The following is a 23,251-nucleotide window of genomic DNA, read 5'->3' as shown; positions in this document are numbered from 1 at the left end:
CCCCAATTGAATCCACTCACCAGAGTGCATTTGTTTATAATAGCACCGGAAAATGCAAGGGCACCCTTCAGTTTAGCATTCTCCTAATTGAGGAATTCTAAATAGAAGGCACTCTTACTAAAAATCAGCTACCAGGGCGTCCCTATTGGACCTTTTTTTTGGATGAATCAGCAGGGGTTACACAGGACCTATTTTTTTCTCGTAATCTAAATAGGCTCATCAGATCAACGGTCCTGATCACGCAAGTATATCCCATGTGGGATCGAAGTTACAATCCAGATTGATAGTCCTTATGTGTAGTAAGACTCCTGATTAGATCCGATTAGTGTTATTCTTGGTGATGAAAGGCGGGTTGAATTGCAATTGGCATCCTATTCCAATTCTTATTTCTATTCCCCATTAAATAGAATGGGACAAAAGTAAATTAAAAAAAAATATATAATTTGAAAAATTCCAATAAATTTTCATTCTAACCAGCCCGGAATTAGATGGGAAGCAGAATCCGCAACCCAAATCTTCTCTGATTCCATTCAATTTATTTTTAACTAAACGCAGGAATCAAACAGAATCAGAATAGGATGCCTATTCCTGCACCTGATTCCAGCAATCAAAATCCACCCCCAAACGGCCAAACCCTCCCGGAATAAAATGCCTATTCCTCCACCCGATTCCATCAATATAAACGAACCCTAAAACCCTCGTCCTTATTCCTTAACCCCTTAACCCCCTTAAAAATTAAAATATTTCATCTTTCTTCCAATCCTCCGCTCTCCCTCCACCTTTTCCCTCTCCATTATTTCTAATCTCTCTCTCTCTCTCTCTCTCTCTCTCTCTCTCTTTCTAAAACCCTAAACAATGTTTGGAACTCCAACATCTTCACCTGGATTTGGAACCCCGTCAACTCCCTCATTCGCCCCCGCCTTTGGCTCATCTTTCTTCTCATCTCCCCAAAATGCAACTCCTTCTCCCTTCTCTCAACAAACCCTACAAACCCAATCTCCCTTCTCCTCCCCTTCTTTCTCCTTCCAAACTCCTCAAGCTGCTCCTCAGTCGTCCCCCTTCGGCGCGCCCATCGCTCAATTGACGACCCAGATGGCGCCCGTTGCCCCTCTTCCCTTCTCCCTCGCAGATCGTGACATTCAGGTTTGTTTTCACTGAAACCCTAGTTTTTTTTTGGAACCCTATAATTTATCTAGGAACCCTAAATTTTATTAATAAGGAAAATAGTAATTACAAGAGGAGGACATAATACCTTGCCTCTAAACAACTACAGTACAAGAAGATAATCAAAAACAGAAAAACCCCTCCTTTACAAGAAAAAGAACCGAAACCCTACTTTTTTTTAACCAGAAATTTTATTAATGAGAAAATAGAGAAACCCTAGTTTTTATTAATCCGGAATTTATCTAGGAACCCTTAATTTTATTAATAAGAAAAATAGAGAAACCCTAGTGTTTTTTTAACCCTAATTTTTATGAATAAGAAAATAGTAATTACAAGCGGAGGACATAAAACCTTGCTTCTAAACCATTATGATTCAAGAAGTGAATCATAAAAGAAAAACCCTTCAAAAAAGCCATTGAAACCCTTCTTTTTCTCCTTTTCACCTCCTTTTGATTCAATTTTTGAGGTTTTGAGAACTAAACCCTTGTCGGTTGTTTTTTGTTGAAGTATAAATGGTTAAATAACATCAACTCTAACAGTAAGCTTTTGGAGTAATTGGTTGTTTTACATGGTATCAGAGCTATTGCCTCTGGGCTGGTCCTGGGTTCAAAACAAAACAACTCCTTGATACAGTTGGAGCTCTCATAATTAATGCTCCATAAATTTATAATCTCTTATATCAATGCTCAAGCCAGGAACCGACATTGTTCCTACGTTGGCAATCTATAATCTCTTATTTCTAATAATTAATAGAAAAATCTCGTGATATAAGATATAAGATAGAAGAGAGTATCTTGTTAGAGAATGTTGTTCAAAGTATATATACTTTACAATATTATATGTAGGTATAACATAGGGGAAGTAAGAGAAAAAATGGAAATGGAAAAGAAAACAGGTGTTAAAATTCACAGTTCCTTATTCCATTTTATATGACTAACATTATGACAGGATTTGAGCGTGTCTATATACTATCTTTCTAACCGAAAGTCTCGGATGTCCTTATATATCAATCAGATTTCATACCACTAAAACAACTTTGATCATAGCATGTCTCAATAACCTTCTGTACAACATAGTTTGTGAAATGATACTTCATCATGGCTTATAACAGTTCATTTTCATCTGTGGAACCAATCATCTCATTTACCAAAAGTTAACGTTCACCCAGTTGAAGTTGATATATTGGCCTGATGACTGGGGTTTGAACTGTTAAAATAGTTTCAATTTTGCTCATCAGAATCATATATCCAAGCCTGGTTGAGTATAGACAATCTTCTTTCCGAGTCAAGCCCTTGCCATTGTCACAGGCATAAGCATTGAGGCGAATTAACTCTAACTTTCTGCTTTCTTATTTGTAGAGAATTTAAGATGATGGGAACTTTCATAACCAAGAAAATTTTGGTTAAATCCATCCGTCACTTGGCCTAGGTTACTTGAAATACAGATAAAATGAAATTTCCATTCATACGTAATCAAACGGGAAACTAAGGGCATGCTCAGCAAGGCTTTTCATTCTCGCCAACAGAACGGGCAGAAACAGACTGATGAGAATCTGCGGAAGCGACTCTGAGTTACTCCACAGAATCTCATCATTAAGTCACGCAAAGAGAAGCCATGGAAACGAGCTTTGCGGGTACTGGCATCCAAACAATATTTTTGGGATTCTTTTCCTTTTCTCATTTCTGTACCTAAGAAAACAGTGGAAATATAAAATATAAGAGCCCCAATTGTATTAAAAATCCATGTGTAACGGCTAACCTAAAAAAGGGGCACATGTGCCACATGTATTGCCAACCCAAAAAAGAGGGGGCCGCACGTGAGGGGGAGTGTTGAAGTATAAATTATTAAATAACACCAACAGCTCAAGCTTTTGGAGTAATTGGTTGTTTCACATTTTTCATTTTTTTATGTCGTTAGGCGATTGTCGACGCGTACAAGGATGAGACAGGAAACCCCAAGTATGCTTTCAAGGTTTGTTTCCCACTTTTTCTCCCATGATGGAAAATTTTGAATGGGAGGGTTTCCTGACTTTTTCTTATGCTTTTGGATTTATGGTATTGTTTTATTTTTTCAGCATTTGTTGTTCAGTGTGACTGATCCGGCAGCTAGAGTAAAGCCTGTTGGTATATCAGACGTGAGAGTTCTTTTCTTTTCTTTGAATTTTATTCGAACCTGTTTGGGTGTTGAAATTTCCAGGTTTTTGATTTTGGTCTGTAGTTTGTTTCTGTTGCCAGATAATGTGGGCAGAGGCGATGGGGAAGCTAGAGGGGATGGAGAGTGCCGACCGTGAAAGGCTTTGGCCTCAGCTTGTTCAAGGTTTTAAGGATCTTTCTCATCGGCTTAAGGTAATTATACTTCTATTGGCAAAAGGTGTTTGCTATGCCTAAGTTTTTTTTTATTCATGGACATGTAAGATTTTGTTGAAATTGCATCTCATTTGTTCGGAAGATTGATTGATGAAGGGATTGAGCCTGTAACTCAATGGTCAAGGCTTTGGTCTTCAACCTTGAGGTCTGAGGCTCGATCCCAGATTACCTGGACATTTAAGATTTTGTTGAAATTGCATCTCATTTGTTCGGAAGATTGATTGTTGAAGGGATTGAGCCTTTAGGTAATGGTCAAGCCTTTGGTCTTCAACCTTGAGGTCGGAGGTTCGATCCCAGATTACCTACCAAAAAAAAGATTGATTTTAGAATGTCTTGATGTTGATATGTGCTTCTTGATTTTAGAATGTGTCTGGAAGTTGATTTGTTTTCCTTGATGAGTTTTTCTGTAATGCCTAGAAGCCCTCCTCTCTGTCCTTCTTTGATGGCAACCCATTTAGAAGAGTTTGGAGTTTAAATGAGAAAATTCATGTTGGTTGATAGGTGGTCTATCGGTCTGTTACATTATGATCGCTAGCATAAGAATGCCCCCAGGCATTTACATCCATCATCCATTAGGTAATGCCATTACTTGCAACTTCTTTGAAGAAAGAAATTCAGACTGGCTTAGCAGGTGAGGTATGTTGGAATGATATTGAATCTGCAACTCACATGTTTATCCACTGTAGAACTTCTCGTGTGATCTGTTGTGCCATTAGTGCTTCAGCACAATATGACTATTTTTGGAATCAATTGAAGACCTCATTTCCAGCTTGCGGATCAATAAGCTCGGTAAAAGAGGCAAAATGCTACAGCATTTGGTTCCTTGTGTTGTTATTTTGGGAATTTGGAAGGAGCGGAACTTATTTTAAACATCCAAACTCTCTATTTTCATTTTGGAAAAAGCTCATGACCTCAAATGGCCATTTCAGGCATGTTCTTTAACAATTCTCATTTCCCAATTCTTGGAGCAGGCAAATTGAGTGGAACAGAATTCACGGAAGCAACTACGCTTCGCTTTGAGAATTCTGCCTTTTTTTTGCTGCTCAATATGTTTGGAACTCCAACATCTTCACCTGGATTTGTCAAACACAAATCTGTGATTCTCTCTTCCCCTTCCCTCAGAGTGGCAAAAGATTATTTTATGGAGCATTAAAGAACACGGCCTTTTTGTCTCCGATTCTCTTTGAAAATGTATAGTAGTAGCCTGGGACAGATGGAGTCTTTCTATGAAGAATGTGAGTTGGATGCCTCCTCCCTCCAACGGCTTCTCTCACAGCTACAATCGGCGTACTGCTCTAAATCTATAGATGACGAGCAAATATGGGCACCACAGCCGAATGGTGTATTCACGGCTAGGTCTTTCTTTGCGGAACTAAATGCAGGTCAGCAATCGGACAAGAGGCGTATCTGGAAATCGCTGGCTCCACCAAGAGTGGTGGCCTTCGGGTGGACTTCAGTGCATAGCAAAATATATACTTGTGATCGCCTCAAACAAAGACATTTCAGCCTTGCAAGTATTTGTGTCCTCTGTCACCAAGATGAAGGACCTTTGGATCATCTGATGCTGCACTGTCCCTTCTCGTATCAATTATGGCTGAGGGCAATTGGCCCTTTTGGGATGAAATGGGTCTGTCCAAGTTCAATTAGCTCGCTCCTAAACTATTGGTGAGGCGGGCCATTTGGGGAAATAGGTAAATTATTATGGGCCACTTTCCCCTATGCTATTGTCTGGAACATATGGAAGGAGAAACATGCACATCTTTCAAGATCAATGTAGGTCTTTGGGGCGATTGGCGACGGATATCAAGGTAGAACTTATTGCATGGGCCAAGAATAAAAAGAAATTGTCTTATGGGGTGGGGGACCTGATAAGAAATTGGTGTGCTATCATTTGGGATAGAGCGATCCGAATTAAACTTGAACCAAAATGGATGGTGCCACCAAGTGGGTGGTTCAAACTCAACTTCGACGGAAGCTCGATAGGGAACCAGGGGAGGGCAGGAATTGGGGGCTTAATCAAGGACGATAAGCAAACTACTATTATGTCTTTCTCGGGCCCAGCCGGGATTTGTGATGTGAATGAGGCTGAAATCAAGGTTCTTCTTTATGGTTTGCGATGGGCATATGAGAATAATCTGGGACCTTTAAAAGTAGAAGGGGACACGACAAATGTGGTGGGCTGGGCCTCTGTTTCTTCAAAAGGGCCCTGGCGCCTTCAGGACGTGATAGCCGAAACTCTAGATCTTATAAGGTTGTTGAACCCTAGAATTGAGCACCAGCGGAGATCGGCAAATGAGGAGGCGGATGGATTAGCTAAAGAAGGGAGGAAATGTTAGTTGTTAGGTCTTTGTAACTCCTTATAGGAATGTTCTTGGATCTTGGATCCCTTTTTGTAACATGGAGGGGACAACTTGTCCCAGCCAATATTTAATAAAATTGTCAACTTAAAAAAAAAGAAGAGAGGGAACAAGGGTCTGCCTGGTATCGAGGGGTGTTCTTAGAAACGATGAAGGTGACATTATCATACCCTTCTCTGACCCATCTACAAAATAGATTCTAACGAGGCTAAAGTGAAGGCCCTTTTTGAAGGTTTAAGGTTTAAAGAAAAACTATGTCAATCCGGGATTCTTTATTTGGATTGAGTGCAATTCAGCCAAGTGTATCCTGGACCACAGGAAAAAGTGGCAACACATGGTGATTTGGCAACTGTATTATGCCGATTAGATATGTATTAGCCATGCTGGATTCTAATCTCTCTCTCATTCTTCTTCTAGCTTATGATATGTCTGATGATCTTGCGAAAAGTGGGTTTTATAGGGGAAATTTGATAGTTCCCAACATGTACCTTATACCATATACCATTAGGCATTTGGCATTCCCCTTTTCTGTTTGTGAGCCACACTTTTCTTCTTGTAGATTAGAACTCCTCGTCCTTACATTTCTTCTCTTTTACTATATTTGCTTTATTTTAAAAAAGATTGAGTTTACCCCCAAAAAAAATCCCATTGGCCAACTCAACTCAACTAACACATAAATCCCCCAGACAGAAGACACACAGGGCAACTAACAAAGGAAGCTACACTATGGGGGAGCTCTTGATCAATATGCAATGTAGTCCTATCAATTCCTTCCTTGTTAGTGAGGTTGCCACTTCATTAGTGAATCTCAAGATGTGTTTGAGAAGGGGCATTAACAAGATCCCATATTCCAGTATTGTTTTTTCTAGCAGCCAATGACTAGGTTTAACTTCTTCTTTTTTTGAAAGGTAACGAGATAATATTATTAAGAAAGTCAAATCGAATGGACGAGGCGTCCCCAGGTACATCAATGGAAGTGCAAACCAACAAAGCCCCATAGAGACAGAACCCGAAAAGAGAAAAAATATTAGGGAGAGGGGGAACAAACTACAGCCACTGAAAGAAGATCCACCCCTCCCTTAGCGAGCACATCAGCTTGATCGTTGGCCGATCTAAGCTTATGCTGAAGCACAGGTCGAATGGACGCCACCAAATCCCGAACCTCTTGGATTTTGAATGCAAGCTGTCAAGGCCCACCAACCTTAGCCAAAGCCCACACAATGACATTGGAAGAATCGCCTTCAACAATAAAAGGTCCAAGGTCGTTCTGAGCATACCAACGTAATCTAAAAGAAGAGCCGATACCTCTGCCTCGTTCGCGTCTCAAATACCCGCGGGTCCAGAGAAAGACATGAGAGTGTTGCCATTATGATCTCGAATGAGACCACCTATACGCACCCTTCCCGGCTTACCCCGTGAACTCCCGTCAAAATTCAGTTTCACCCAGCCCTCCGGTGGGGGATTCCACCGTGGTAGTATCGTCCTTTCCGGCTTATGCTCCGAGATCACCACAAACCAGTTTCGGAGAATGTCACCAACCGAATAATGGTTGCCACCTCTAGCTTTGATCCACTTTATGATTGGCAATTTTATGTCAAGAGTGATATTAACTTTGATCCTTCCCACGGAAAATCCGATTGTTGCGCTCATTCCAAATATGCCAAATAGTTGCATACGGAATTGCCTTCCACATAGGTTCACCAAGGCACCCAGCAAAGGCCCCACACAAATTGATAATAACCTGAGATATTTCCTTTTGTAGCACCTAGGAAAAGCCAAAGGATTTCATAATGCCCATCCATACTTGGAAGGAGAAAGGACAATGAAGGAATAATGGTCAAGGTTCTCCTCCGCATTCTTGCAAAGGATGCACCAATTTGCCAATGGGAAACCCTGTGCCTTTAGCCTTTCATAAGTGTTCACCTCGTTGAGCAACATGGTCCACATGAAAGCGGAAACACGAGGAGGAGCAACAGAGCGCCAGATACCAGCCAGCGAGGAAGGAGCACCATCGTTTTCGTTCAACTTCCGGAAAAATGAATTCACCGAGAACTGACCTTGAGAATCCGGGGTCCATACCCACTAATCTCGCGCCTCAGATGAGAGATAGGACCCGGACAATTTTTTGAGAAGAGTGCCATAATTTTCAATCTCAGAATCTTTTATGTTGCGCCTCAATCTGATATCCCATACCTGGTTGCCTCGGCCCGAATTTCGAACCAGATTTTGGGATATAGTAGATTCAGGTTCGCGAGCTAAACGAAAAAGGTCAGGGTGCGCCTCAGCGAGGGGACAATTACCAATCCACATATCAATCCAGAGAGTTCCGAATACTCGGCTTAAAACGAACCAAAGGGAGGAAATCATCCCTTGATGATGACATAGATTGCCAGATTCCAGATCCCTTTCGGCATGTAACACTATTACAGATTCATTCGCCCCAGCCGCTTCCGTATTTCTCGCCCACTACATTTTGCCATAGAGCTTCTCTTTCTGTTCCAAAACGCCAGAACCATTTCCCCATAAGGGCTTTGTTTCGGAGTCAAATTTTTCCCAGACCCAAACCCCCATTTCATTTAGATCAACATACCTTGTTCCAGCCGATAAGATGTTCAAGTCTCTTCCCTTTCTCCTTCCCTTCCCAAAGAAAGTCCCTCTGCATTTTTTCAATTCTAGCGGCGACCGCCGCAGGTATCTTAAAGACCGACATAAAGTAGACGGGCATATTTGCGAGTGCAACCTTAATTAGAGTAATACGACCTCCAAAAGATAGGTAGTTCTTCTTCCAAGAGGACAGCTTTCTTTCAATCCTCACAAGCACCGGGTCCCATTGAGCTGCTTTTGGAATACTGCAACCCAATGGCAGCCCCGAGTATCTAATAGGTAGCAAATCAACTTGACAACCAAGGACAGAAGCATATCTATTCGTGACGGATGTCTCCAGATTTGTACCCGTGACCACACTTTTAGACAAACCCCTAAAAAAAGGACTTGAGTTTATAAATTTTGTCTAAATAGAAAGAAACAACATGTAAATTTTCAGTATATCAAAACTAATAGAAGAAAAAGAACAAAAAAGGATTTCAAGCAACAAAAGTTTAGTGCCTGTAACCATACAAAACTTATCGAAAGAGGAAGTTGTGTAAAATTATGTTTAATCTATTCGATAAAATGTCACTGGGATCAAAACAAACAATTTTATATAATAGTGTGCATTAATTCCAACATCTGCAATTCAGAAAATTTACAATGTTCGAAAACCATATAGAAATCTAAAGACTCTTTTGCCATGTTGCCTCTGCCTTATAGTTATGGTTATGGTTGGGATAAGTGTTGTGGTGAAGGTGGTGGCGGTGGTGTGGTGAGATTGAGATAGTCGGACAGGCAAGCAATATATTGTGAACGAATTTGTGAGAGAGAGTGTAGGGATTCAATGGAGAAAGAGAAAGTGGTATGCCATATACAATCTTTAGGCCTTTTATCTTAGGGTTTTAGAAGACAAATTCACCTTAGCAACACAACCTAATATATGGGAATTTAACCGGCCCCCCAAAAGAAGCCAATTCCTTATCTTTAATCACAGATTTTCTGATTAACTATTTGGACAGAGCATGCACGGATTTATCCTTTCACCATTAAAGAAAGATAAATAAAAGTAAGAAACTGATCTTTAAAAAAAGGCAAAACAGTCCTAGATTTTATTTCGAGAAATCAGCTTGATGGATCCATGAAACCCAAATTAATCCCCTAATTGAAACAGAGAGAAGAATAACAAAACTAAGAAAAAGGCACAAATAAGAAAAAGAAAAGTGAGGCGTATACGCAGAGAGAACGGATCCAAACCCTTGCAAGCTGAACACAACGGCTCAAGTAAATACCTCAACAATGGTAGGGCTTGCACAAATATAGAAATGAAGATGACCACACGCTCCACAAAACAGGAACAAAAAACCCCAATCTAGGGTTAGCAGTAAATTTGAAGTAGGGGTTTCCAAAGAAACCCAGAGAGAGAGAGAGAGAGAGAGAGAGAGAGAGAGAGAGAGAGAGAGAGAGAGCAGGGGAGAGTTTTTTGTTAGATGAAAAAATTTGACAGATGAGATTTTTTTCAGTTTAAGGGGTCGGCGGTTGCGGTGGAGGTTGAGGTGGCGGTGGAGAAATCGGTGCGAGAACTCCATGTACTCTTCTCAAGGGCAGCGTGGGATGAGAGAGTGCAAACAGGTGGTGGGGAGAGAGAAAGACAGGGACGTGTGGGAGATACCAGATAGGAACCGATGTACATGCGTCACAGATTTGTAGCCTTCGACCCAAAGCGGACATAAATGAGATTTTGGATTTTAAAGGGACTGCAATGGTCCAGCTTCACGCGAAAGTACACGTGTCCAGTTAATAGAATTTTCAAAAGAAAATGTAAAAAATTCCTTAGTATATGTTCCTCTCTTATATATATATGTACATATATGTATGTATATGCATATATATTCATGAAAAATTTGAGGGTAGAGGGTTGAGGCGAGTTTTGTATTAAGAGAGTTGGAGGAAGGGGGTTGATGTTCAAGGGCGTTTGGGTTTTTATTAAAGGTGTACGGGTTGTGCTTTCATATAAAAAAAAGGTTAAGAAAATACATTTATAGTGAAAATATACAGGATTCACATTTCAAATGCGACAACGATGAATCGGATTCGCCCGAAGAAAACGGGATTCGTGCGGGGCACAGCTACGACAAGAATCCGGGTGTGTCCCATGTTAATCCATGGCCGATTCGGATGCGGAGACATGTTGACACGGATTCGGCATAGGGGGGCAAAGAATCCATGCAACATAGTTCTCCTTAGACTTGCTGCTGGAAGGTGGCTTCTGCTTCTTGTTCCTCTCTTCGATCACCAAGTACATATTCCGGGTTGCCGGGACATTCTCCTCGTACTGTATACCAAGATTCTCCCCCATCGCAGTCATTTCCCCAAAGTCATCATTTTTGACACCCTCACCCGTGGTAATTTCCCCAACCCCCCGATGCAGACACTCCTGAATTTTTCCGGGAGTTCACACTCCAAAGAATCACTCCTAGATTCAAGATTACCGATCTCAGAGGAATTATCTGCCATAACCTGACCAGAATTGCCTTGTGAGGTACCCCAAGGTTTAAATTTTCGGTTTCGGTACCGGTTTCAGACCCTGAAATTTCGACCGAAATTTCGGTCGAAATCCGGTAAAGTAAACAAAATAATATTTTATTCAATCCGGTACAGTAAACTAAATTTCAGTCGAAATAATATTTAGTTTGCCGAAAATCCGGTACAGCAAACAAAATAATATTTCGGTTGAAATTTCGGTGGAATATTAAATTAATTTTAAAAAAATCAGGTTTTTTGGGTGAAATTTAGGAAAAATCGAAATTTCGACCAAAATTCCGAAATTTCGGCTGAAATAAAAGACCGTTTTGGTTTTTGGCGATGTTGGTGTCAGTCTCCACCGAAATCCGAAATTTCGAATTTTGGTCTAAATTTAAAACCATGGAGGTACCTTGCTGCGTTTCAGCAGTAAGGTTCATGCAAACAGAACCCACGTATTGATTTTCGCAGGCACCCAACATAGGCATCGGGTCACCCTTAATTGGTTCTGAATCAGCACAATCAGAGGAGCTACCGCTTTCGTTTGACCTCCATTTTAGGGAGAGATACTCCCGAATCACTTCCTCACGATTCGGTCCGTCCTTCAGCACCCTCCGACTCATTTCAGCTTTCGGGTGGCGGATTTTTGCTACCCTGTGATTCCGACGTTTCATCCAGCGAGAAGAAAGGTAACCTCTAAAAGAAGAAACCTTTGATATTTTAATCGGGAGTAATTTACACCGTTCATTTGTATATTGGCCTTCCGCCACGAAGAAGGATACGTGTTAGGTCTTTTTTTAAGTTGGGGCCAGCTGTCACCGCCACCCATTGCATGACTAAGATTAGGACGCGTGGGGCAATCTGAGCCACGAGAGAAGCCGCGTGATAATCCAGGCTCTGATGTAGCCCACAACGTGTTGCCCATGCATGTCACCCACAAACCGGCCAGTTGCCGTATTCAGCAAGGAAGTCCCAGCTTTATCCCTATCCATCTAGATGTCAGCCCTGTCTGTGGAGGACGCGTGTCCAAAACCATCGTGCTGACGCAGCAACGTAACATTTTCCCGCCTCGATCCGTCCGAATTTGAATGGACGATATTGATCGTCACATTTTTATCGTACGATTCACATGACACCGGATCCTTGCCTTTTCTCCTCCTTTCAGCGATCCAATCCAGATCGTCGGATCTTCGTCTTTCCCCCAAAGATGTATCCAACGGCACCCCTGCCGTCTTCTCAGGCAAACCAGAAGCGACATTCCGGCGAGTTGCTGCAGATGATACACGATCATTCATGCAACCAGCGTCCCCCCTATCGTCAAAATTCCTTAGGTACCCGCCATCATCCGCTGGAATTGTGACACCCACGCCAAGCTCGCCAGCCACCCCAATAGAATAGGTCCGATTTTCAATCTTCAAGGATACCACCGACCTCAAGAACTGCCATTCAGTAGTGAATACTTTAGCTTTCGCATAACAAAGGTTTTGAGGATCATCCGCATCCGCACGCACCTCCATTACAGACCCAAACAAGCTTCCCAAGGCTTCAACGGTGGAGTTAGCCCATGCATGCATCGGAATGCCATAAAAGCGGATCCAAACCGCCTTGGCCCCAGTTTTATATGTTGGATTCCAGGGATATAGGGAGAGTAGAAACTCACCCAAAGCACCACCCCATGGCCGAAGATACTATCGGCTTGCTTTTCATTATCAAAGCCAAATAGGACTTCATTTCTACTCAAGATGAATGGTTGTGGTAATTCCGGTAGCCCCCAAAACCATCGAACCCATTGCGAGAGCTCACCTAACTCCCACACAGGCTTCTTAATCCTTCCGATTAGACACGTTTTCAACAACTTGGTACAAGAACTTCATTAGCAGATATAATAATCGTTCTCAAGTTGCCATCAGAAACCGCCTCCGTTGTGCCCCCCTCCGGCCAATGATAATTATAATCCTTATCCTTTGCCGGGGATGCCATGTGTTTCTTCGTCTCACGGTTAGCTACCTCAGAGTTGACACATCTTGTTGTTTCCGCATCTCCGGCCGGTAGTTATGGTAATCACATTCGTTACAAAACCAATCACCTGGTAGCACACGAATATCGAGAACACCCCCATTTCGAGAATATTCCTTTTTACTTCTTTCCGAGGTAAAACCATAGTTCTTATGTTCCTGATAAGCGGAGTCCCGCCATCATCCAGGTTCCGTCCCTGGAACTGTCCATTGTCGAAAGCACGCCGGCCGTCCTTCCTACGCACGTCAACCCGACGCCCACCGTATCATTGCCATTCATTCGTATCTTTGCTACGCGTAGTTACCATTTTCCAAGTGGGAATTTGAAGGGCTTGGGCCCTAACACCGCCAGAGAAGTACCGTCGGAGAAACACCGCCGGAGAAAACACTTCTTTTTTCTTCAGACCGCCGGAGAAAACAGTGCAGCGTTTAGTATTTCCATTTGTGTTTGAAACTTAGACTAGGTTTAACTTAAATGCTGAGAATATAACATTTGAAGAGTCAAGTATACTGATAATGAACCTTTCAACTTGCTCTTGAAGATATGATGGTCGCATAGTGAAGCCTCACTTCTGCTTCATTGGTATCTTTTTTAGCTATCAATCCATTTTTTTGTTAGGTAGGCTGGGGTTTGGCGGTGAACCCCACTGGTTTATTAAATGAAAAGAAAGATGATACATTTAAGTATGAAAACCATCCCTAATTAGCTATCAGTCCTTAATGCACCTTGCAAATTCTTTGCCATTACTTCTAAAAGCCCCAACTATCTCATAGGCTCGCTGTCTGGGGACAGGTTAGGGCAAGGCCTGCTGGGCTTGCTTCTCATGAGATTGGGTGAGGGAATTGGAAAGGGGCTCAACAACTGGGCGGGCAGACTTTTGGGCACACGGAATGCTTACGATGAGAGCTCAGCTCTCATCAATGTTTAACTTGATAGTGCCTTTTGGACGCGAGGTCCATTCGGCCACCATGGCATCCTTTCTTGGGCATCTCAAGAAATATATTTCTAATTTGATAGTATTTCTTCCACGAATAATACCATTCAAAAAAAATAAAATGTTCCATCAATAATCCTCGAAATTCCTGCCTATCCACGGTCCAATATGTGATTGATGATAAAAAATAAAAATAAAAAATAGATGTGATTGATGACGTGGTTTGCCAATCACTTTTTCTCATCAAGGAAAAACAGATGTAAAAAATTCTCTCTTTCCACTAATTCCTAATGCCCCAAGTTAATGCAATGGGGGCAATTCTCTAAACTGAATCCTGAGTTGATCATCTTGTAAAAAGATCTATGACCTTAGTCAAAAAACACCCAAGCAATGCAAAAAACACCTCAGTATGACTGCCCAAACGTTGCCGCTTCTTTGAAATGTAGTAAAGTTGTATGGGAAAGGATAGTGAAAGTACTTAAGATTGACAAGGGGCAGCTATAGGTGGCGGTTGTGGCTAGGCTGGGATGTGGGTGGTGAAGGTAAGGTTCTGGTGGAGGGGGCAGAGCGAGGGTGTTGGCTGGCCTGAGGGTTATGAGGACTAAGGTGAAGGGGCATTAAGGCCAAAGGGTGGTCGGTTTTGGAAATTCAGCCAAGCTGAACTGGTTAGGAAGGGGGGCTGTAGGTTTGGGCTTCAAGAAGACCAGGGTAGACACTATCGGCTCAGTTTAATTTCACGATAAAACAACCCAGAAGCAAGCAGCTCTTGGTTAAGGTTGCTTTGCTGTTAAAATTTCAGGGATTGCAAAGCAATTTGCGTTAAAATAGAAATGCTATTTGCAGCTAAATATTGAGATCTTTCAAAGCAGGTTTTGGTTAATCGGGAAGGAGGCAGATTGCGGCTAATAATCAGGAAGTTTGCTGGATTTGGTTAAACGACAAAACAATCCAGAAATCACCTTCGGCTGGACTGGTTTTGCCGCAATTCAAACCAATCCTGGGTGTGGTTTTCTGGGTGTTAACTGTGCCTTCGATCAACAGCCAATCAGTTTCTGTTATGGAACCCACAATCGAACTTGCATGCGTCAAGTTAACAAAACTAGAAGCAAACAGCCCAGAACTTCTTTTAGATTTCTTTAGTTCTTAACCTTTGATCCACAAGAGGAAGAACTCCACACATTTAAACTGAAACACACTATATTCATAAAACTGAACTTTTCATCGTTACAACTCTTGTATTTAATAGAGTTTGGGGCAAACTACCCCTACCCAAATTCAAATACTTGTTTGACTAAAACTTGTAAAGAACAAACGAAAATTTCGTTTAATGTCCATCTAAAACAAGGTGACCACATAGTTTTCCTAAAACAATTCTAAACATCCTAAATCTTCTCTTCCCTACAACAATCTTAACATAAATTCCTCCTTAAAAAAGCTCTAAACATCCTAAAACTTCTCTTCCCTACGGCCACCTCAACACTAACTCCTCCCTAAACTTTTGACTTCTACGTTAACTTTCTAAACAAAATAAAAACTAAGGACTTTAATCAACCGACCAATCAAAACCAGCAACTTTTATTAAAAAAAAAAAAAACTTTTACGAAAATACTCCTCTTAATTTGATTAATTGGTACTTGAGGCGAGCTGTCGATCCTGCAGGCTCTTTGATCTCCTAGCAATCATTGGGTGCTCGTTCTTCTGGTAATATTCATCGGTCGTAATCACAGTCCGATCGTCGATCCAATGGTCGGAAACTGTCTGATTGTCAGGTAGGTCCTCTTGAGCCGATGCTCCTGCATCACCATCCTCCCTTGATCTAATGGCCATGAGATAAACTCACTGGATTGTCATTTTCAAGGGTCGAGAATAAAGAGGATGATATGTATGTACAAATCTACCTTCTTCTTTCCCCAAATTTCCATCCCCCCCATGACAAAATCTAGAAGTATTGGTCGACATGGTCACATGCCTTCTCCAAGTCAACTTCAACTTTACAAAGTTCTTGGTCTACCTTCTTTATTTCTTGAGTTTATGTATTATTTGCTAAAGGTACGTCATCAGTCATCTACTATTTGTCTCCTCTTAGTGAATGCACCCTGGAATGGTGATAGTGATACGACTTCCAATATCACCTTGTTCAGCCTTGGCACAAGTTGCTTCTCCAAAATTATGTACAAAGTACAAACAATGTACCAAACTAATAGACTGTTAGTCCATGACTTCTACCACACAACCTTTCTTGGGGACGTGGTCAGTGAATGTCAGTATGTCACATTGGCACTCGTATTTATTCTACCCTTCTCATGAAATTTGTTATGTTATTCCTCTAACTCATTTTCTTTGTCAATACTTCCATCAAATTACCCTTGAGAAGATCCCAAAAACTCACGAAAAAGATGATGTGGGAAAGCCATCTAGTCCTGACGCTCATCTCTGTTCTTGCTTAAGATTGCCTTACATCAAATTTAGTACTGAGATTTCAACAAATCACTCTCTTTTTTAATGGTAGGTCTGCCTCAGTTCGTAGTTTCTGTATTTGATGTCTTCATTTCCCATCATGTCCTTAGGGAGGGCAAAATTCTCTTATTTTAAACCACCACATCCAACGGCTAAAATTTCTGGGAAGTATTTTTGTTGGTCCAGGCCCAAAATTCTTGGAAAATCCCATACACGCATTCAATGTTCTCTTTACCCTTAATTGTGTATTGCACGGTGTTTTACTCAGATGAGAGATAAGCGTTAACATTTATAATTTTCTGTCAGTAGTTCTTTGATTGAACTGACATTGATCGGCATCTTATTGTTGCTTAACGCAGCTTCAAGATGAAGCCATAGTTTCTGATGCCGAGAGACTGCGAATGACACAAACCAATGTGAAAATGGTATGTCTCCTTAACTATCTATTATTTCAGGCATATTAACTTAGCAATGCTCTTGACTGTTTAAATTATATTAATCGCAGCTTCAGAGGCATTTTCAAGCAGACACTATTCCATGGATTCAAAGGATGAGACAGAAAGAGCAAGGGCTTCAAAGGCGCCTTCTGAGAGTGAGATGACATTTCTGCCTCTATAGTTATATAAATATTTAATCAAGTTCGAAAATAGTGCCAAATTTATACATAAAATTTGAAATTCTTCCTTTCCTGTGATGGGAGAAGGTTATGAGAATAGTGGAGGCATTGGAAAGCAAGGGTTTCAGAATGCCATTGATGAAAGGTGAGGTTGAGTTGGCTGAGAAATTGGCTACTTTAGCAAAGCAGGTCAGTCCCTTCATTTCCCTTTCTCCTCTCTTCCTTCAATCCCTTATACTTGTTTAGCCTGTAACGAAAATTGGAAAATAGTGCCAATTACTCATTACTAATTGCACATTCCAGCTGAAAGGACCAGGAGCAGAATTAGCTAGAAGGGTTCATACTCTGCTATCTATTTCTCGTGTGCATTCAAACATTGGCTGTGTTAATGGTTCTATTTACCTTCCTGGGTCGACCAAAATACACGAGCAGAGTCTGGCTGATATGCAGGAGGTAAGATCCTAACTAGGCGTGGTTGCCCTTATACTGTGAATAGGATCATACGTTTTAGAGATTTAATCCTTTTCTCCTTTGAATATCCTCTTTCAGGTCTTACAGCAGCAAACAGAAGCAATTGCGAGGCTGGGGAACGTGTTGAAGAGAGATACTAGGGATATGGAGATAATAATGTCCGAAGATTCGGAATTCGCAGACAATGGTATGCGAACTTAGAGCGCTGACAAACTGCATCTATGATGCGAGGTTCCATTGACTGTTAGAATATGTGAGATCTCACCGTTGGATTGAGTTGGGATTCACCATTGGATCATCCTGGTGGTAGATTAAGTTGGTTAGATGAGGCAACTAGATAGATTAGGCAAGTGGATTGGAAGAGGTAACCAGGAGAGATTAGGAAGAGTACATTCAGCAGATTGAACTGACACCCCTTGTTCTTTCTGCATCTCAATATGGGTTCATTTTTTCAAGTCAGGGGTGCCAACCCAGCTCAAAACTAGAGCAGCCCTACTATATCTTAGTAGGCACACGACTTTGAATTACAATGAGGAGGTCCATTACTCTTGCTTTAAATGTAATGTAATATTTGCTTTAATTTAAATCCGGATTGAATGCTGAGAGAGAAGTTACTAAGAACAGCTTTGGTGAGGCATCTGATTCCGTAATTTCTAGAGTGATTCCATTCCTTTTGTCCAAAAATGAAATCGCTAATTAAAGAAGCGGCTGAACAAATTTGCTGGAAGTGATTTTTCTGCTCCAGTTCTTCATTGGAGCAGAAAAAACCTAACACACCCATAGTTGCCAAATATTTAGGAGTCAAACTAGGGTTACCCTAGCCTCAACCTGGGCCGAGTTAATTCGGATCCATTTGAGAATTGAAATTCTGGGTGTTTTGTATATTGGGCGAGATTTTATACTCTCTGCATCTTATGTCCAGTATTTTTCATAAACTAACGGGAGGCCCACTTAATAGGATGATCGAAACTGTTCATTTGATGGGCCACAAAATAAATAAGCCTTAGCCATAAAATTTATGGAATGCTTCAAATAGTGAGGCCCACTTCTTAGGATTATCCAAGTCGTTCATTTGATGGGCCATAATATAAATAGGCAGTAGCCCATAAATCATCTAAATGGAATGATCATTATCCTCGAATGTGTAGAGGTTTTTATAATGTGCAGTACCTTTCAGATCGGAGGGTTACGATCATCCTATGGAGATTATTTATGGGGTACATCCAATTCAACGGTTTGGATAAGTGGCCCCTAGAAGTTTCTAAAAAATACTGGAATGCACGCTCATGCATCATATAAAACCTCCCAAGAGAGAGAGAGAGAGAGAGAGAGAGAGAGAGAGATGTTTCTTTTGCAGAGCAGCACCACTATCTTCGCTCCTCTCTCACTCACTCCCCACCCCACCACTCGCAAAACCACTACTCGCAATTTCCTCCTCTTCAAAAAACCCACCCCCTCTTTCTCCCTTTTCACCCCCCAACACCACCACCACCAAAAATCTCCCCCTCTCTCCGCCGTCCAACACTTAGTAGAACCCCAAGACGAGAAATCCGACGAACCCCAACCAATTGACGATGACCCATTTCCAATTTCCTCCATAGAAGAAGACTCTTCATCCAGTGATTTGAGGTCTCTTCCTTCTTCACCTCTCTGCCAGGTGATTCAACTCGAAGACCTTCCTGAACAGTGGAGGAGGTCTAGACTGGCTTGGCTCTGTAAGGAGCTTCCTTCACATAATTCCTCTACTCTTGTCAGAATTCTCAATGGACAGAGAAAGTGGATTACTCAGGAGGATTCTACTTATCTTGCTGTCCACTGTATGCGAATTCGCGAGAACGAAACCAGTTTCAGGGTTTGTTTTAGTTAGCTGTTTTTTTTTTTTATGGATTATGCACTCTATCTGTTTGTGTTTATGCCTCACTGACTGACTGAGCTTGGGAAATCTGTTCTATTTAAGCAAGATGCTTGTCGTTTTTTTACCTTGTAAAATGAAAAGACTTATTGTTAAGATACCCGACAAATCTTGCACAACTTAAACAAAAAAGTAGAAATAGAAGCAAACCACAAGATGATCGGCAAGTCGGCAAGGACCGCTTTAATAAGCATGATCCTTCCCCCTTTTGAGACCAAATTCCTCTTCCAAGTACCCAATCTTTTCTCCACTCTCTGAATTTTTTCGCCCTACCAACTCCTAGAGGAAGTCTAAGATATGAAGAGGGAAAAGAGTCAACTGTACAACCCATAATTCCTGCCAAACCTTGGATAATCTCATCTTCAATATTAGTGCCAAAAAACCTGAATTTGTGGAGATTTGATCTTTGCCCCGTAATAGCTTTATATCATCACAGAATAGCTTTCATTATCAAAACTTTAACCATATCAGCAGAGCTAAAAGGCAGAGTATACCCTATGTCATAAAAAAAAGTATTTATTCACATTCATGCATTGTAAGAAAATACCCCCAAATTTTCTTTATCTTGTGAAACATTAATGATTTGGGTGATGTTTTAATGTGTTGTTATTGTTATCTTCTTCTTTTTTTTTAATTATGGAGTTCATTGCTTTTCATTATAAGAAAAAATCAGTGTTTTTCTCAGTTATTGAATTTTTTTACCTCCTGGGTATTTTTGCTTGAGTTTGCTTTTGCTCAAAAGAATTTTCTTTATTTAATTTCAGGTGTATAAATGGATGGTCCAACAGCATTGGTTTCGATTTGATTTTGCTCTTGCTACTAAACTAGCTGAATATCTGGGCAAAGACCGAAAATTCTCAAAATGCCGAGAGATATTTGACCAAATAATAAACCAGGGTCAAGTGCCTAGCGAGTCTACATTCCATATTCTCATTGTTGCTTATCTCAGTGCACCTGTTCAAGGTTGCCTGGAGGAAGCCTGTGTCATTTACAATCGTATGATACAGTTAGGAGGTTACAGACCTCGCCTTAGCTTACATAATTCTCTCTTCAGAGCTATTGTAAGTAAGCCAGGCGGTTCATCAAAATACTATCTCAAGCAAGCAGAGTTCATTTTCCATAATCTGGTGACTTGTGAACTTGAGATACACAGAGATGTTTTTGCTGGCCTAATTTGGCTTCATAGCTATCAAGATATCATAGATAAAGAAAGAATTGATGGTTTGAGAGAAGAGATGCGGCGAGTGGGAATAGAGGAGGGAAAAGATGTGCTTGTTTCCATCATTAGAGCTTGCGCCAAGGAAGGGGATGTGGAGGAATCAGAAAGAATTTGGGCTAAACTCCTTGAGACTGGTTCTAAGCTTCCATCTCAAGTGTTTGCTTATAGGATGGAAGTGTATGCAAAGGCAGGAGAACATATGAAATCATTAGGGGTATTCAAGGGGATGCAAGAACAGGCAGTATCGATTAGTGTTGTTGCTTACCATAAAATCATCAAGGTAATGTCAGAAGCAAAGGAGGCGGAAATTGCCGAAACTATAATGAACGAGTTTATAGAAAGTGGTTTGAAGCCTCTTATGCCGGCCTTTGTTGATATGATGGACATGTATCTCTCTTTGGGCTTGCATGATAAACTCGAATTAGTGTTCTCTCAATGCATCTCGAAATGTCGTCCAAATCGAACTATTTACACTATTTATTTGGACTCTATATTAAGAATCGGTAACCTCAAGAAGGCTGAGGAGATCTTTAATGAAATGTACACAAATGGAGCAGTCGGTGTTAATGGCCGATCATGCAACATAGTTTTAGGAGGATATCTTGCTTCTGGAGAGTATGCGAAGGCGGAAAAGATTTATGATATGATGTGCCAAAAGAAATATGACATTGAAACTCCATTAATGGAAAAAGTTGAGTATGTTTTGAGCTTGAACACGAAGGTAGACAAGAAGGTGATAACCCCGAAACTTGACAAAGAACAACGTGAGATCTTGATTGGTTTGCTGTTAGGTGGTCTCCGAATAGATTCAGATGAAGAGAGAAATCATGCAATCAATTTTGAGTTCAGAGAGAACTCTGATGTTCATTTTATTTTGAAAACACATATACACGAAAAGTACTATGAATGGTTAAATTCTGCTAGTAGGTTGGGTGATGGAAATGATGAGATACCATATCGATTTTCAACTATCACACACTTCTCTTTTGATTTCTTTGCCGACCAATTCTGGCCGAAGGGTCGACATATGATTCCGAAGCTTATCCATCGGTGGCTATCTGCACGTGTTTTAGCCTACTGGTATATGTATGGTGGCCTCAGAACCGCCTCTGGGGATATTGTGCTCAAGTTAAACTGTTCGAGGCGTGAAGATATTGAGAGGATTGTCAAGATATTGAAGACAAAATCTTTAGATTGCAGGGTTAGGAGGAAGGGGAGAGTATTTTGGATAGGTTTCCAGGGAAGCAATGCTGTGTGGTTTTGGAAACTGACAGAACCTTTCATTTTGGAGGAACTAAAAGATCTTCTAAACCCAGATTGTCAAACCTTAATAAATGATGAGGCAGAAGACCAACACATTAGATTTGACACTGCGATCGGTTCTGATGAGGGGCCTTCTGATTACATTGGATATGACAATCTTGATGATAGTTTTCAGAGTGACATTGTATTGGGCATCCATGACTGAGCATAGATGCCATCACAAGGCTACACTTTGTAACATGGATTTGATTTTCAACTCCTCCTTTTGATTTCTCAAAAGCTAAAGTTGAAATGAAGGTGTTGAATCTGCAAGCATATATCTCCCCTAATTTAAATATGCTTTCAAGGCCAGGCTTTTCATGGTCATGGGTTTCAAGCAATGAGACAAATTGATTTATCCTAGTACATGTAATTCTTCTATTCAAGGGATATATGAAGTGTGTGTATGTATATCATGTTAGACTGACATATCAGAAAGGGAGATAAAAATAAAAGCATCTTGTTAGTTTTGGTTGCAAATGATTTCTTTGATGCAATTTCTAGTATGATTAATGCTCATAATCCTGGCCTTAATCTGGAAATTGCTGTTTATTTGAGTTTGTCTTGGCTGGGTAAGTGAAGAAGGCTGTGGTTTTATAAAAATATGGATGGGTCAATCACTGGCGTGATTGGGGCTTTAGGTTTACTTGGATGGTTTGATCAGCAACCAGGAGTGGGTTTTGCTTCATTCGTTTTCAATTCTCCCATGAGAAAATCCAACTTTTCTTACTATCGCTACATTGTACTCACTCTAAAAACTCTCCAAATCAACCATTGACTCACCTGGGCCAACTCACTACCAAGTTTTGCCTTACAAAGTCAATAAAACGAACTCTTTTGGGTCGCCCAGTTAATGAAAAGTTGACCGTCACCCAAGTCAACTCCCTTTCACCTTGATCGATGTCGAATTTTGAAACACTGATTCTATTGTTATTACTAATATTCATTTATTCTACAACAACTGCAGTTCAGTTTCCTTGCTTAAAGTTTTTCCATCTCCACGTTTTTAATTTTTCAGTAATTGTAGGAAACCTTGGAAGGGGAGGGAGTGTTGTATACGTTGGAAGGGGAGGGTCTGTTTGACATTTTCCGAAATATGTTGGCAATCCCATTCTTAATCATGGGGTGGTGGCTCAATGAGCAACTCTGGGTCATCGGCTGCACAAGCGCTCACCTCACCCCTGTTATCCAGGGCCTTCTTAGGCATAGAGACCTCCTTCACATTGATGTCAAAGTCCACGGCCGCAGACAAGGATACTATCTACACATAACTCTACCAAGTGAAGTGGATGATCAACTCAGTTTATACCGCCATTAACGAGAATTGT

General features: G+C 41.0%; 2 protein-coding genes across 2 annotated transcripts; both read left to right on the top strand.

Moving 5' to 3' along the window:
• Positions 1 to 813: 813 nt before the first annotated feature.
• Positions 814 to 18,159, top strand: LOC143845528 (nuclear pore complex protein). Its single transcript, XM_077353904.1, has 9 exons — positions 814 to 1,143; positions 3,082 to 3,135; positions 3,239 to 3,298; positions 3,399 to 3,509; positions 16,763 to 16,828; positions 16,909 to 16,995; positions 17,107 to 17,208; positions 17,323 to 17,472; positions 17,569 to 18,159. Exons 1-9 carry the CDS (start codon positions 856 to 858, stop codon positions 17,689 to 17,691), a joined length of 1,041 nt encoding a protein of 346 aa, XP_077210019.1. The 5' UTR covers positions 814 to 855; the 3' UTR covers positions 17,692 to 18,159.
• Positions 18,160 to 18,802: 643 nt separating this feature from the next.
• On the top strand, positions 18,803 to 22,403 carry OTP51 (endonuclease). Its single transcript, XM_077356121.1, has 2 exons — positions 18,803 to 19,342; positions 20,167 to 22,403. Exons 1-2 carry the CDS (start codon positions 18,833 to 18,835, stop codon positions 22,087 to 22,089), a joined length of 2,433 nt encoding a protein of 810 aa, XP_077212236.1. The 5' UTR covers positions 18,803 to 18,832; the 3' UTR covers positions 22,090 to 22,403.
• Positions 22,404 to 23,251: the final 848 nt, after the last annotated feature.

Source organism: Tasmannia lanceolata, unplaced genomic scaffold (assembly GCF_043159265.1).
Source record: "Tasmannia lanceolata isolate RefF3 unplaced genomic scaffold, GAP_Taslan_0.1 ptg000015l, whole genome shotgun sequence".
NCBI lineage: Eukaryota > Viridiplantae > Streptophyta > Magnoliopsida > Canellales > Winteraceae > Tasmannia > Tasmannia lanceolata.
This window is presented reverse-complemented; position numbering and strand designations above follow the sequence as displayed.

Bases quoted from the DNA above. Each gene is read 5' to 3' on its own strand.
- LOC143845528 (XM_077353904.1), top strand. From the start codon at position 856: ATGTTTGGAACTCCAACATCTTCACCTGGATTTGGAACCCCGTCAACT. The intron at 3,136-3,238 runs GTTTGTTTCCCA...TTATTTTTTCAG, and splicing joins ACCCCAAGTATGCTTTCAAG to CATTTGTTGTTCAGTGTGAC. The intron at 17,473-17,568 runs GTAAGATCCTAA...ATCCTCTTTCAG, and splicing joins GTCTGGCTGATATGCAGGAG to GTCTTACAGCAGCAAACAGA.
- OTP51 (XM_077356121.1), top strand. From the start codon at position 18,833: ATGTTTCTTTTGCAGAGCAGCACCACTATCTTCGCTCCTCTCTCACTC. The intron at 19,343-20,166 runs GTTTGTTTTAGT...ATTTAATTTCAG, and splicing joins AGAACGAAACCAGTTTCAGG to GTGTATAAATGGATGGTCCA.